At 42.6% G+C, this 14,829-nt stretch overlaps 3 protein-coding genes across 8 annotated transcripts in view; 2 read left to right on the forward strand and 1 right to left on the reverse strand.

The window, feature by feature from the left end:
• Positions 1-13,004, forward strand: part of LOC108624071 (inactive dipeptidyl peptidase 10) — a 95,324-nt gene extending 82,320 nt beyond the window's left edge. For 4 of the 6 annotated variants that reach the window (XM_018023062.2, XM_018023063.2, XM_018023065.2 and 1 more), the window contains 11 exons: positions 1,863-1,969; positions 3,046-3,244; positions 4,963-5,037; positions 5,440-5,492; positions 5,787-6,347; positions 6,477-6,795; positions 6,865-7,043; positions 7,149-7,368; positions 7,434-7,878; positions 8,137-8,342; positions 8,478-13,004. In XM_018023062.2, the coding sequence (XP_017878551.1) occupies positions 1,863-1,969; positions 3,046-3,244; positions 4,963-5,037; positions 5,440-5,492; positions 5,787-6,347; positions 6,477-6,795; positions 6,865-7,043; positions 7,149-7,368; positions 7,434-7,878; positions 8,137-8,342; positions 8,478-8,582 (2,469 nt within the window). In that variant the 3' untranslated portion in view covers positions 8,583-13,004. Of the gene's footprint in view, positions 1-1,860; positions 1,970-3,045; positions 3,245-4,962; positions 5,038-5,439; positions 5,493-5,786; positions 6,348-6,476; positions 6,796-6,864; positions 7,044-7,148; positions 7,369-7,433; positions 7,879-8,136; positions 8,343-8,477 lie in introns of all 6 variants that reach the window. The other 2 variants (XM_018023068.2, XM_018023064.2) reach the window with 2 other exon arrangements.
• Positions 13,005-13,164: 160 nt separating this feature from the next.
• LOC113464198 (uncharacterized) lies at positions 13,165-13,662 on the forward strand. The gene is made up of 3 exons (XM_026812746.1): positions 13,165-13,265; positions 13,328-13,556; positions 13,633-13,662. The coding sequence occupies exons 1-3, from the start codon at positions 13,165-13,167 to the stop codon at positions 13,660-13,662; spliced, it is 360 nt and encodes a 119-aa protein (XP_026668547.1).
• A 139-nt stretch (positions 13,663-13,801) lies between these two features.
• The window catches only part of mei-W68 (meiotic W68), a 2,393-nt gene continuing 1,365 nt past the window's right edge, over positions 13,802-14,829 (reverse strand). Inside the window, exon 4 of the mRNA XM_018022888.1 lies at positions 13,802-14,102. Coding sequence (XP_017878377.1) covers positions 13,802-14,102 — 301 coding nt within the window. The remainder of the gene's footprint in view (positions 14,103-14,829) is intronic.

The following is a 14,829-nucleotide window of genomic DNA, read 5'->3' on the forward strand; positions in this document are numbered from 1 at the left end:
GAACACGATGATCGTTGGCCATAGAGGCCGATGAACAAACAGCGGTCGGATTAGCCGCGTTCACGCGTCGAAAATCGATACGCCACAACCCGAATCGCACGCGTGTGCGTGGCCGCGAACCGACCAGCACCGCGTGGCGATTCAAACAGGTCCAGAAAACCCGATCGTAGCTGCGTATTACACGCGCCTGGTACGTGTTATCCGGTTTAAGCCTGTTTTGTGACCGAAATCTTTTTATTAGACGAGAAGGAACAATTGAAACGGACGGTATATGTAGAGAGAACCCGATGGGAATAGGGGTGGACGTGTGCCATGTGCATCAGCAAACAAACGTTCGACGGTCACGTTGTACCGCGATGCGGCTTCTGCATATTCCCGTATAGTACCGAAAACATTGCATTGGGCGCACGTGCGCGATCGCATGCTTGGAATTCAAACGATCGATGAATCGATCTGCTCTCACTTCCTCTGACGATCGAAAGACACATTATAGAGACGAGAAAGAATTGGACTCAAGTCGATTGGAAAACGGAGGAAAGAGCAAAGAAACGAGAGGATCAGAGACGTACGTACTCGTTTGAAAACGTATGCAGAATACAGAATGTATGAGATGGTTCATCGATAACCAATTTGTTCGAAAATCATCATTGTGCTCTGATGCTAATAAAATCCGTAATAAAATGATATTATTCATCCGATTCATCAATAGGATCGGGATTAAAAAAATTGCATAGTCAAACAATTATACCATGGGGTAATTGAAACAAACATTATTAAAAAATCGATTGTTGCATCAGTGGAGGATTCGAGATTCGCAATTTCAAATACTGTGCCGACCATGATCAAACAATGAGCGACGATTGAACGCCGACACAATGAGTACAATATCCGGTACGAAGCAAAACATCGATCGAACGTTTCGCGAGTCAAGAAATCTGGACTGGCCTGAACACGATGATCGTTGGCCATAGAGGCCGATGAACAAACAGCGGTCGGATTAGCCGCGTTCACGCGTCGAAAATCGATACGCCACAACCCGAATCGCACGCGTGTGCGTGGCCGCGAACCGACCAGCACCGCGTGGCGATTCAAACAGGTCCAGAAAACCCGATCGTAGCTGCGTATTACACGCGCCTGGTACGTGTTATCCGGTTTAAGCCGAGCAAACAGAGTTGCGAGCATAAGCCGAATATGCAATATGTACACCAGAATCGAATCCCATTTCAATATTTTTAATACCTGACTCCGATATAAATTACAATCCGAAGATGCGAAGCTTTCCCCCGATCAGCATTGCAACAGAACTCCGAAAACAAAATTTAAGGATAAGGGAATAATTCACTGAATCATAAAGAATGTAAAATAGTTAGACTTCCGATTAAACGTAGATAGATCTGTAGCCTTCACGATCGTTACACTATACGAACTCCTTCTACACGCTAATTTTAATGTATAATATTTTTTCCAACACTTACGAACGATTATACTCGACAAACTTGATGGAGACTCTAGTTTAGGAACTCCAAAGTGCAAAGAGTATTCAGTGCACGAACTTGAAATCAGTAGCACTACTACCCGAACTCACAGACCTTTACACGGCCCAGAACTTACCCCCAGAGAAAAGTCACTTTACAAGTCAACCTGTCTGGACACTATGAAAACTATTCGATCGCGGTCGGCCAACCAACAGACCAATTAATAGCATGAACGTGTTGATCGTCGATTCGTAAACGTTCCCTGCCCCATTCCCCTGACCGACGGGGTTTTCGCGGGGGTGCATGCAAGCTTGTGCATTCAATTAGATATCTGTGACGGCGGAATCGATCGATCGCTGACGAGGAGGATCTCTGGTTTGTTCACAGGATCTAACGTACGGGGAGGGCGGTCACAACTGGCGGAGCATAATCTTCTCGCTGCTGGTCATCGGCTTCGTTATCGCCGGGATCGTCACGGCCATTTACCTCCTCGGGTGAGTGTTCCACTCCCCCTTTCACCCTTCGTCCCACGACCCCTATTATCGGCTCCGCGATCGACTCTCTCGACCTGATAGTTTCCACTGGATGAGGGCGCGGTTAAACAGTCGGAAATGCTCTATCCGGCGTGGATCCGCGAAATTAATCCCCTCCGTCTCTTACCCCTCCTTATCCTTCCCAATATCGATCCCGGTAGAACGGTGACTAACCGGATTTATCCACGAAAAACCGTATAATATTTTTCACGAGACGTTTTTTGCTTTAGCCCTTTAAATATTTCAGAAAACGTGCACTTGTGTGCTTAGTAACTTTAAACTCCGACGAGTGTACTCGAAATAAATATCAAAAGGATTTTAATATTAAGTTACTTCCATGTTAAACCGCTTTTTGTCTATATTACAAAATTTGATTTCCACGTCTGCAACTCCACTGACGTACATAGATGCCATATTTTTCATTGTCGACAAGGAGAGTCTAATTGGGATTTTATAATTACTTTTATAACAAGCTCTTTCATGAACCAAGAGAGAGAAAGCTAATCAAGCTCGAACCTCAAATTAAGTTCGTCGAGTTTATTTAAAGAGAAAAACAGAGAGGGGGAGGAACAGCTCTAGTTTGGTTGACTTTCACTTTTACATGTTCACTTTTTGTGGGGAATCCAGCGTCCAGCCTGGGCTCCGTCAGAAAATCCCCGTTTTATCGCCCTTAAACCTACCACGGAATGAGTATACATCCCATCGCTTTCTACAACGTTACCCTCTACCTCTACCTCGTTATTTTTTTCACTACCCGGCACCATCTCGCGTTGTACATAAACACGGAAGTTTACTTTTTTAAATTATAAAAGCATTGCCATCCAACTTTGTGAAAAAACTTAATAACTTGAAAGCTTGGAAATTAATAAAAAATTTCGCGTAAGAAACTTTCTACGTGCCACATAAGCCGACATTATTATAGAATAATTAAGACCGAAGGTTACAGGCTTAACCGATACGCTGTTGAACGAACTTTCTAAAGTTATTTTAAACATTTAATAAAACGTGTCTCAAAGACGATCGTGAATTTCTTTTAGATATGTCGACGAGCTGTTATATTGGAGCGGCAGGCGGCTCACGTTAGACGAGTGCCTTCATGATGATTTGACGCCGCACAGATTAACACCGACCTGGGTTACCCACGACAAGTTTGTCTACCAGGCAGACGATGGCTCCCTAACTCTGCTGGACACCAGGAACAATTCCGTGTCCCTTCTGGTTTCTAATCACACGCTCGTACGTATCGTTTGCCAATAGAAAATTAATCATTCAACATCTTCACCATCAAATATAATCTTAAAAAATATATTCCTGATAAGAAGATCGAGTAGATAACTTTTACAATATAACGGCTGCAATCTGATGAGAAGCAAGGTGAAATTTATTAACGAAGTGAATGAAAATTGTTGATAAGAATAGAGTAAAATGATGTAAAACATACAGGGAGGATACGCTAATACGATGACCCGTCGAGAAACAGTAGAAATACATTTTGAAACCATGGTAGCATCTCGAAATGCATGTATCCATCGGACTGTTGTACCGTTCGCGCCGGTGTTTTTCGTCGTTCGTCTTGAATATTACATTTCGACCGCGCATTCTTCATATCTCGCTGGCAAACAATCCCGCGGGAATTTCTCGTTTTTGAGATACGGTGTAGAAAACCGAAATACCCTGTACAGCTCATGACTGCATTTCGACCATTTGTACGTATCGTTATGAACTCGCAAAAATTCGGGGAACGATTAAAACCTGGAACCAGGAGTATTCTTCGTTCCGAGTCAGAGCGAGAAAGTATGGCAATAAAAAGTGAAGGCAGTCATGTATCAAACGTGAGCTTATCTATCGAGGAGACGAGTTTAGCCAGCGGCGCGCCATAAAACACAGAGAATGGTCCTGTGTATATCTAACAAAAGACCAAGATCGAGGTATTCGCCTCGGTATATTTCAAGGAAAGGGGGTCAGCCGCTCGCCAGTCGTTTGCGTTTTCCGCCCAACGGAAACGACGCCGCGAGGCGAGTTTAGGAGCCAAGGGAGAATAAAAAGGTGAATAAAAGCGCAGAGAAACAGAATCGCGATTCGTTTCGATGCGCGCTGCGCGTGCCATTTAGTAAATAAGATATAATTCTGGTGGAAGAGAGAGAGAGTGGCTTTGAAGAGTGGTCTAGTCAATTTGCGGTCGTTAACGAAGGATCCTTCTCCTCTTGAATCCGATGAGGAATATGAAATACGATTGAGAGCGCAATAGTGGTCAGAGGATCGCGGTTAATGAGCACACCCCGACAGTAACGACGATCACTTTTACGTTCATTCCACGGAACGCTAGAAACTAGAAATGAAAATGATCAAACGCTCATCAAAAAGCTCAACGGAGATGCCTCTTCTGCTCGTTGATAGAGAAGCCTCTAGCATGTTAATAGGATTGAACGACGCCGCTCGAGTGGTAGCTCATGCGTGGGCGGGATCGTTAAGCACTTACTTTATTCACGCGTTGCGTCATTACTTCCGAATAAAAAACTGCTTTCGATAAAGTGTCATTTATGAGGCACGATATTCGAGTGGACGAAGAACCTTGAAAGGTTTCTAAATTATCCAAAGGGGACCCAGTCCAGAAATTCCTATTACTCTACGTGCCCGAACGAACGGAACACGCCACGCCCGCTTCGCTTCTATTCAGAAACGAATATCGACTGATCTGATTCTTGTATTTTATTCATGCAACGTTTCTTCGTTGAAACGATGTCGAATCTCGAAATATGTTAGATAGAAAAGGCGTCGCCTAAGAAATGCTCAAATTCAAATAATGTCACCTCATTCTATCGAATTATTGGAGTAAACTAATTTCTACGAGAAGTATAACGATTTTATGGCCATCCTTGATATGGATATATAAAAACATAATTTTGTGGAACAATCACACTCTTATAACTTAAAATCTTCTGTTCCATTTCCAGAGACAACTGAACGTCCAAGGCTATCAGTGCAGTTCAGACCTACGTTACGTGTTGTTTAAACACAATGTCAAGCCGGTGAGTAATGAGAACACCGTGGTAGCTAAAATTTTCAAAGGACTCCTCCTTTCGTCTCATTAAGACCCCCTTTACTGATTGCATTAACCGGCGGAAGCGGAGAATAGCTATGATAAAGACGATTTATGTTTTCGGCGAAAACGTTTTCTTATTGAAACGCGTTCTTAAAACCATTCTTATTTTATCGCGTCGCTCAATTTGAATAACAGGATTTGCTAATGAACTTGAATTACCTCGCTGTACACTTTTTATAGATACGTAAATCATGTTTTAAATTATGTAAATGTTCAATGAATTCTTGAAGCGTGCTTTCAATTTGAAGAAAATGGTTACCTCGTTATCGTTTCGCAACTTACAGGTATTTGATTTATATCGATTAATGAGGTCTTGTCGCGATTTCAGGTGTTCAGAAACACTTTCACCGCTTACTATACAGTCTACGACGTCACCAACGAGTAAGTACACAGTCTTACTTCGTGAATATGCATATAACATCAAAAAGTTGTCTCATAGTTTTAAAGAAAAATTCGACAACTTAGATTTATTCTTCGTCGTTTTCAAATATTTTTATGAACGAGTAATGAAAAATTAAATATCTTAAAACATTTCAATTACATAAAAGTTGGAACATTTTGCAAATGAGAATTAACAAGAAAAAAGTTCTGAATCAATCCTCGATAAGTTAAAACGAGGAGATCCTTTTAAATTATGAAATCATTTTTTTATCACTCACCGTTCGTCGTCTTCAGTCACCACACGCCCCTTCGACTGCACACGTCGCGGAGGATGCAGCAAACACGGCTGCAACACGCCGCCTGGTTGGGGAACACATCCGGCCTCCTGATGATCTCGGAGAACGATATCTACGTACGAATGGGACCGTCAGCGCTGAAGGATTCGAGGATCACCGACACCGGAGTTCCTGGAGTGATTTACAACGGAGTGCCCGATTGGTTGTACCAGGAGGAGGTTCTCCCGCGGCCGGAAGCGGCCTGGCCTAGTCCGGACGGCACGCATCTTCTCTACGCTTCATTCAACGACACCAAGGTCACTGCCCTGGAATTCCCTTGGTTCGGTTCGCAAACGGGTCAGGATGGAGCCAGTTCCAGCTCCTTATTCACACCCAGAAAAGGATCTTTTCCGCCGACGAAATCTGTCAGGTATCCCACTCCAGGATCGTTCAATCCGGAGGTCGATCTGTGGGTCATGGAACTCGTCAACGTGACCAACTCGACCAACGGGAATGGGACTACCAATTCGACGTCGTTGCACAGGACGAAGTTAAAACCACCATCTGCTTTGGATGGACAGTAAGTCCTCAATTAAATTTTGGACAAATGATACTAGAGGTAGTTGATCTAAAATCTACCGGTTTCGAATTGTATCAACGATTTATTTCAAGAAGAAAAAGATATAATTTAAGTTCTATATTTTTATAGAGACTATTACCTGATATCCGCTGGTTGGGTGGGCAACGACTCCAAACAGGTGGCCGTCGTCTGGATGACTAGGTCGCAGAATCTCTCGTTAATATCTGCCTGTCGTTCACCAAAGTGGGAATGTGAAGAGACCCACTCTGAGAGAGCGCCGGAGGGTCAATGGCTGGACGCACAACCTCATCCCGTGTTCGCACCAGACGGTGACAGTTTCCTTCTTCTTGCTGCCGTGCAGGAAGGCGACAAAGAACATTTCACTCACATTAAGCACGTGACCTTGACCCAACAGAGGATAGCAGTTCTTTCCCATGGTCGTTACGAGGTGAGACGACGCGAAGTTACGATCATCTGTCTAAGCGCGACGATGGTAACATGATTTATCTGATGTCAGGTGACCGAAATCTTGGCGTGGGACACCAAGGCCCATTTGGTGTATTATCTAGGCACCAGAGAACTGAGGCCGGGTCAGAGGCACCTCTACGTTGTTCGTGATCCAACTGCTGACGATCCTCGGCGTTTAGAGCCATTATGTGTCACTTGTGATCTCGGCGAAGTCCTCTGGAGCAGTAGGTAAGCATTCTTCTAAGGCCATCCAATCTTATCAATTCAAAGGATTTATTGATTCTGAATGATTGCCATCTGTGAGAGTGTTCACGTTTCAATATACGATCACAGGTTTTACTACACTAATTGTACGCACTTCGGCGCCTCCGTGAGTCCGGCAACCAGTAACGAGACTCAAGGATATTACGTCCTCTACTGCGAAGGTCCAGGTCTCCCTTTGGCCGGCGTACATTTGACTTCCCACAAGATGATCCGTGTACTCTACGATACGAGAATCCAACGGGGGGACAAACTCTCGCAGCTGGCTCTTCCAACCAGAAGAAGCTTCGAGGTGAATTCATTTTCTTTCATCTTTCTCAAATGTTGTTCACGAAAATTAATCCGTAATTTCTTCAGGTCCCTCTTCCCCAAGGTTGGAAAGCTCAGGTGCAACTGCTGTTACCACCGTCGTGGCGCGAGGAATTGAGGGACGCGGCGTTTCCCGTTCTGGTCGAAGTGAATGGTCGACCAGGAAGCGAGGCGGTAAACGATCGATTTCGTATCGATTGGGGCACGTACATGTCCAGCCACAACGACGTCGTGTACATCAGATTAGACGTGCGCGGTGCCAGGGGGCAAGGGAAACGAGATCTCTTCAGGCGAATCGGCGGCGTCGAGATTCAGGATCAGTTGACCGTGTTAAAGTATCTTTTGAAGACTTTGAAGTATCTGGACGTCACCAGGGTGGGCGTATGGGGCTGGGGTTACGGCGGCTACGTGACCGCCATGGTTTTGGGCAACCAGGAGAACGTGTTCAAGTGTGGCGTCGCCGTCAACCCGATCGCGGATTGGCTCTATTATAGTGAGTCGTTTGAATGTTTTCTTGTATTATCTGCAACGTGAGGTAAAAGTATCTATTATGAAACCTTTTCGAGGCAGTACCATACGTAATAAAATAAAAAAACAGCTTCATCATTTATACAACATAATATAACTGCATATATCAATTTTCCTAACGACTCGATTCATAGATGCGTTTCAAATCGATGATACAAATGTACACTCGGTTAATTGGATTTTCAATCATAGATACTTATGGATGGATTGTCTTTTTTTACAGATTCCGCGTTTACGGAGCGAATTCTCGGTCCTCCGGCAGAAAACTATAAGGGTTACGTGGAGGCTGACCTTACTCAACGTGCGAGGTTGGTACCCAGTCACAGCCTCTACCTTATTCATGGTCTAGCCGATCTAACAGCGCCTTATACGCACGGCGTCTCCTTCGCCCAATCTCTGTCTCATGCGGGTACTATCTTCAGGTACCAGGTACGCGTCTCGTTCACGTCAGAACGAATGTTATTTTGATCTGTACAATCGTACCAGCTTGGTTCTCCTGAGCATCCTTATAATGATTTTAATTGGCTCGAGTACTCGTCGTTAAATTATAATGAAATTCGACAGAGTTACGCGAACGAAGGCCACGCGTTAGCAGGCGTGTTGGACCACGTTTATAAATCCATGGAGGACTTCTTCAGCGGTTGCCTCGCCCTGGACGTGACCTCCTAGTGCCTCAAGCTGAACACTCCCTCGTTATCTTTAGTCTGCCTACTTCTGATACATCCCGGACACGGATGCTCGTCACGAAGACTCGTCGGGTTGTTCAGAATATAGACTAGTTCGACTAAGAATAGACGTACCGCAACGGAAGATCGCGACGGTCCTGACAGCCTCGCGATGGACGATTCGAAACGGAAGAAAAGAGAGTTCGAGCGACGAAACGACTAAAAGAGATTTCTACCGATCCCTCTTTATTGGAGCTGATCACGTTCCACCAGTGAAATAAATAAATAGCGATGCGTAGAAGACAAATGGTGGTTCGAGGGATGAAACTAGCGTTTGTATAATACCGTTAAAACGAAGCGTTGTACATCAGCCGCCTGCATCAGCCTGCGGTTGTTCCTCTTTGTTACGAAGAAAAATCTGCGTACAAGTTCATTTTGCTCTCTGGACAAGCACACCCGGACGAGCTCGTAGGTTCTAGAACCCTCGCCATATTATTCTCAGCCATTTCCGGGCGCCGCGAGCTCGAGATCCACGCGCTTCTCGTATCCACGTGTTCTCCACGCGAGAAGAGTCGAGATCGACGGTGTCGTCGTGTTTCTCGCATGCTTGCAAGCTTGCTCACCAATTTTTTATACAGCGAAACTTTCGACGATCGAGTGCCGAGCGAAAAAATCGAGCGTATCGAGCTTATCGCGAGCTTGCAAGCTCGCGTATATCACGTTTTTTATATCGACACACCACCGCTCGGAGCATTCGAGTACCGGTCTCCCGCTTTCAAAGTCGAGCTTGACTGAGAGCTTGCTAGCTGTACCTTGCCTTCAACGAAAATTTAATAGCAAATTCGCGGTCGCGATGTTTTTTTCTCTTCAGCTACGCTGCACGCGCCGGTGCCTTCCCGATCTCTAACGGGAATACTGGCCACGTTTAGGGGACGACGCTCGTCCAGAGGTACCGACGCGAAATGATTAACCATTTCAGGTAACGAATGCCTAGTCTCTAATTTTTATTTTGTACAGCTTCGCGCCTAGTCAGTGTATCACAACGTTACTCGAAAAGCACGGAGAGGGAAGGTTACACTTCCATAGTCTTTTCTTGATCTATCCCACCCTCTATCTCCCCGTTTGATCCTTCAATATTTGTATATAACGTACTCTCGACGAGGTTCGACCGCGTTCCCCGTTTCTCGTTCACCGTTCATTGTCTTATTACGTTGTTAAGTTTTACTGTAAAGAGTGTTCCGAGGTTATATTGTACGGCTTTAGAATGAACGGTCCAGCTCAGCGTACATTTTGACTCGACAGAGGGAACCTCGTCGTGGGCAACGGATCTCTACTTTCCATTTCGAATTTTCCTTAATTGATCGCAAGAAGAGTTTCAAAGCAATCTTCGAGACTGTTTCTCGGTCGAAGTGAGGTACAGTCGATGTTCAGACGTGGTTCATGTCGGAGGAAAAATCTGGACTTGCGAGAATTCTCGTCAACGATTCACCATCCTTAAAATTTGTTACTGCAATTCGAAGTTTAAACTGTTGGATCATTCGCAAAATAGGACGCGTTCAGAGAATTTATAGATACTTTCTCGCAAGTCTATGAGACGCTTCATGGTTGACGACGAGAGAAAAAAGAAATTATCGCGCTCGAAACGGAGAGAGTCGCAGCACGTCGCCATATAAAACGCTGCCTGCCCAGCAGCCCTTAAATGCCGACAATCAAGGCTAGTGCAACTAATCAAACGATAATAAATAGAGAAAAATGGAGAGAATGAAGAAATTACATAAAATAATTAATTAAACGAATTCTTAGACGAGTGATAATCGATGTGGTTCGTCCATGTCAGACAAATGCGTGGCTTGGAACCTCGGAGCGAAAGGGAGACCTTGTCGGGGGTGTTCCTCGTTCGCTCGTGGACAGACGTAGTAGATGCGATATAAAAAAATCGTTTAGATCGAAATTATGTGCTTGATGTCGATCGTAGAGAGTACAAAAGGTGCAACGTCGTTCGACTAAGGAATACAGACATTTCACAGACATTTAATTTACGTAAAAAAAAAAAAACGATTAAGAATAAACGATTACATTAGTTATGACGGCACAATTTAATATATACAAGTTTGTCAATAGGAATAGAAAAATTCGTTTGTGAGATTATTTAGCAATTCCTTGGTCGCGCGACGAGGTCAGACGCATTATTGTTAAATCACGTTGTAAGTTCTTTTTTTTTTATCATGAGTATAGTTGGAAACCTTTGTCGTACAGGTTGGAAAGAACAGATGAGAAGAAAGACAGAAAGGAAAAAATGAGAGAGAGAATGTGAGAAATAGAACGAGAGTGAGTGAAAGCGTGAATGTGCAAACGCAATCAATTATTAACTTATAATAAATATAAATGGCAGTGAAGAAGCGCGGCGGACATTAAACGTAGGCATATAGGTAATCGGTCTCACGGACGGCAGGCACGCAGACAGTAAACAAATAATACAAATACGACGATAAAAAAAAAAGAAACTACAAGCATGCGAATCACGTGAAATAATGGAATAAAAAACCAATTGAATCGCAAAATAAATAAAATAAATGAAACCTTGGTAGAAGCGCATAAGGGTATCTAATAAGCTTTTGGTAACGTACTATCGCCGCTAGGCTAAAGAGAATTAAATTAAACTAAACAAAAAAAGAAAAAAATATATATTATATTATACGATAAAGAGACAAAACTTAATATGTCACACAGAGGAAGAGAAGACACACACGCAGGATATTAAGATTGTAATTGGTCGAGATTTAAATGCCATCGGGCCCGTGCGAACACTCGGACGAATCCACTTATGAACTTGCTTTTACGTAGACGAACGGTTCGCACAGTCGAGATTACGCGAAATCGTTCGTCGACGACCTCGAGACGACAAGAGTAAAATTAAGAATCGCCAGGAAGATATTTGTATCATGTAACGAGAACAAAAAAAAAAAGATATCGATAATAATGCTAAGGCTATTTAAAATTATTTGGTATGAATCTGTGATATTCAGATTGACGATTATTGTTTCATTATTTGATTATGATAAGGTTAAACACGGTGTTCCAAGCATTTTTGAACTTCATCGAGGCACTGATCTCTATAGAACACTGGTGAACAGTGGCATACAGACACGGTACTGCAGCATTTATTTTCCTCACACGCACAGGCATTTCAATAATACATACTTGCTCCTAACATGTATACACCCCGTTTAATCATTGTATACGTTATCACTCTTGAGACGAGAAGTTCGGACGCGAGTCCCGTTATATTTGTAATAAGTAACGATAATCGAATGAAACCTTAAGCGATCGAAGGGATAAAGCTTCCTCTTTAAAATGCCGTTTGATTCATCTCGATCGAATTCCCCGTTCTAGAGATATTGTCCTGCGAAGGCTAGCATGATTTTTTCGGTACCGCTGTTGTTATCCTTCTCGCACGTTGGCTGACTCCCGGACCTACCCTAATCTCTACTAACCGATCTAGACACTTTAAGACACTGCGAAACTAGGTCACTGTGTCAGTAACACTGAACGCTACCGCGCTGCGACTTCAAAAGCCATGTCGAGAACAGATTAAGATATCGGGATGAATCAAAAGCGATTTTTTTCATCCTCTATCGACTGAGATTTTCAATCAAAAATTCTATGTCCCTGTATCGATGAATTTACGTTTTTACTAACATCAAAATATAATTTCTTAGAGCTCACTATCCAGTGTTCTATAGAGATCAGCGCGTCGGGGTTATTAATTGTAGATAAGATAACAAGAAAAAAAGAAAAACGAAATTGTTGACTAATCATTAATCGAACTGAAAGTAGAATGATCAACGGAATGGTCGAGATGAGGCATTGGCCGGCGACTAACTTGAGTTCGAATCGTGCTCTGCAATTGTGGACAATTGTTTTTTATATGTATATGATAAATATTCGCTAGGAGCATCGAGCGAGATCAATTATTATCGTTCGAGAGAGCAGACGAGTTCTCGATTACGTAGTTTCTCGTGGGAAATCAGGACACGCGGAGTTGTTTCCACTCGGTTTTTTACGATATTCGCACGGACCTGGAGACCGAACCATCCACGAAATCGGCTGTGACGAATTAATCGAGCGATTTGATTTTCTATCGTTGCGTTTAGGTATCACAGGTAGTATTATACATCAACATCTCGCCCCCTAAAAATAGGCGACCGTAATGTGTCACATATGTGTATTATCTTTGAAAATTGTTGTTAGAAAATGGTTACGGAAAACGTGTAGAGTTGCCGATTTCGTGGATATCGTTGTAACTCTACGTAACACCCACGAGATAATCATGTTACTAAGACTCTGCGTTTTTTAATATCAGCGAGACTCGGCCCGGACCGTGGCCGGAAAAAAGTGTTTTCAATAAACTGTTACATTACCTGAAGCTACTTCTGTTTTTATTCCCCAATCAATACGTAACTTCAGGCTCCTTAACATGTGCCAAATTAATTCCTTCGCATATTTCAATCGACGTCGTCATAGTATTTTTAATTAGAAGCATAAAATAACAATTCCAGCACTTTGAGAATACTTAGATTAAAATGATGTCTTTGCGACGATTCCAAACGAGAAAATATTCGCGGAGGTTGTTAAAAATTCGACAAAACAGCAAACGGGAACGTCGCGTGTTCCAGTCAAATTATCAGTAAATTATTACTTATTGTTAATTGGAAAGGGAAAGTTTTGATTCAAGTTCGTCGCGTTCAGGTTAAGCGATCATTTTTACGAGACGAGATCGAAGAGTTTGCAGATCATCGACGAAAGGACTACGTCGAGTCAATCAGTGGCTCTGACGAAACAGTCGTCAGACAGCAGCGTCATTTATTTAGGATCATTCCGAAAAATTCCTGAGTTGATTAATTTAGAAGACAGTGACGATCATTGTGAAGAACAGTTGATAAAACTATCCGAAGAGCAATCTTCAGAATTCGAGGAGGTAATCTAATCAATAATTTTATTCACTGTATTTATTTCACAAAAGGAACAAAATCTTAATTATGATCGTATTTCAGCTTCATAATAAAAAATTAAAAGTCCAGTAAAACGGTCTTCGTTTTATATCTCAGAGGTATTTCCATATCTTACAGTTTGTCACTTACGATATTATAGTATTAGTAATAATTATAACAGTTTATGAATGAAGATGTAATTTTTTTTAAGTATTGGATATACTTCGTAAGATTAAATACAATCATCTCCTTTGATCTTGCAAGTCAGGTAAGTGGCGACCAGAAATTTTCTAGAGGACGGGGACAGGTTCTCTATCTCAGCTTTTCCATTTCGCATAACTTCGAGTTCCTTGAGGATCGCATTAGTCATATAAGGCTTTCCTTCGAGAGATGTTAATCTCGATAAATCAATTGCCGTTAATGGAACAGTATTCACTCCCAGTGCGAGAAGTTCCGACGGATGTATTCCTAGCCACCGAGCGTTCGGACAGACCAAGCTCTCTCGCTCTCTGGACAAGCCAGTCGAGCCGAAACTAGTTGCAAACAAAAACATATTTTATTCCCCCCTGGAATCTTTAAAAATCAAGTTTCATGCATTTACGTCTTTGTAGAGAAATTCGCAATTTAATAAATAATTCAAATATTCGACTGTAGAACTCGTTAATTATGTTGTAATTTATGTATTTTTTATTTCACTCATTTATAAATTATTCGATTATTGGTTTACCGATAGACACACATGATTTCCACTCCGAAAGGATCCGCGTCCACAATTATATAAACTGGAAGCTTCAGTCTCTCGGACAGAAACTTGACGAACATTCTCGTGGCCACGTCCGGATAGCCCTTTCCCGTAACAAGGACACATTTCAAGACGGAGGTACAACCATCCTCTAACAATTTCTGAAAGACAGTATCCTTCTCGACGACCAACACTAGTTTCGCCCTGGCGCGGACGGAAATTATGTTTGACATAAGAGGAATGAGCGCACCTCCCGGCACTGTGCAATCGACGATCTTATTGTCATTCATCGTGAGCTTTAATTCACCGGCCGCTAATCCTTTCATCGTTGACAATAAATCTAAATAATTATACTTGCGTAAAAATTACGTGTTCGATCATTTTTACATTACGTTTATAAAGTATTCTTTGAGAAGGTGAAAACGATAGCAACAATAAAATTCTCATAGAAATGATAAATTCTGATTGATCAGTGACGATCCTTATTATTATTGTTTAAATACTGCCTTGATTAGGAC

This window comes from Ceratina calcarata, unplaced genomic scaffold (genome assembly GCF_001652005.2).
Source record: "Ceratina calcarata isolate Rehan_Ccalc_2016 unplaced genomic scaffold, ASM165200v1 scaffold297.2, whole genome shotgun sequence".
Classification (NCBI taxonomy): Eukaryota; Metazoa; Arthropoda; class Insecta; order Hymenoptera; family Apidae; genus Ceratina; species Ceratina calcarata.

Bases quoted from the DNA above. Each gene is read 5' to 3' on its own strand.
- LOC113464198 (XM_026812746.1), top strand. From the start codon at position 13,165: ATGTCTTTGCGACGATTCCAAACGAGAAAATATTCGCGGAGGTTGTTA. The intron at 13,266-13,327 runs GTAAATTATTAC...CGTCGCGTTCAG, and splicing joins GTGTTCCAGTCAAATTATCA to GTTAAGCGATCATTTTTACG. The intron at 13,557-13,632 runs GTAATCTAATCA...ATCGTATTTCAG, and splicing joins AATCTTCAGAATTCGAGGAG to CTTCATAATAAAAAATTAAA.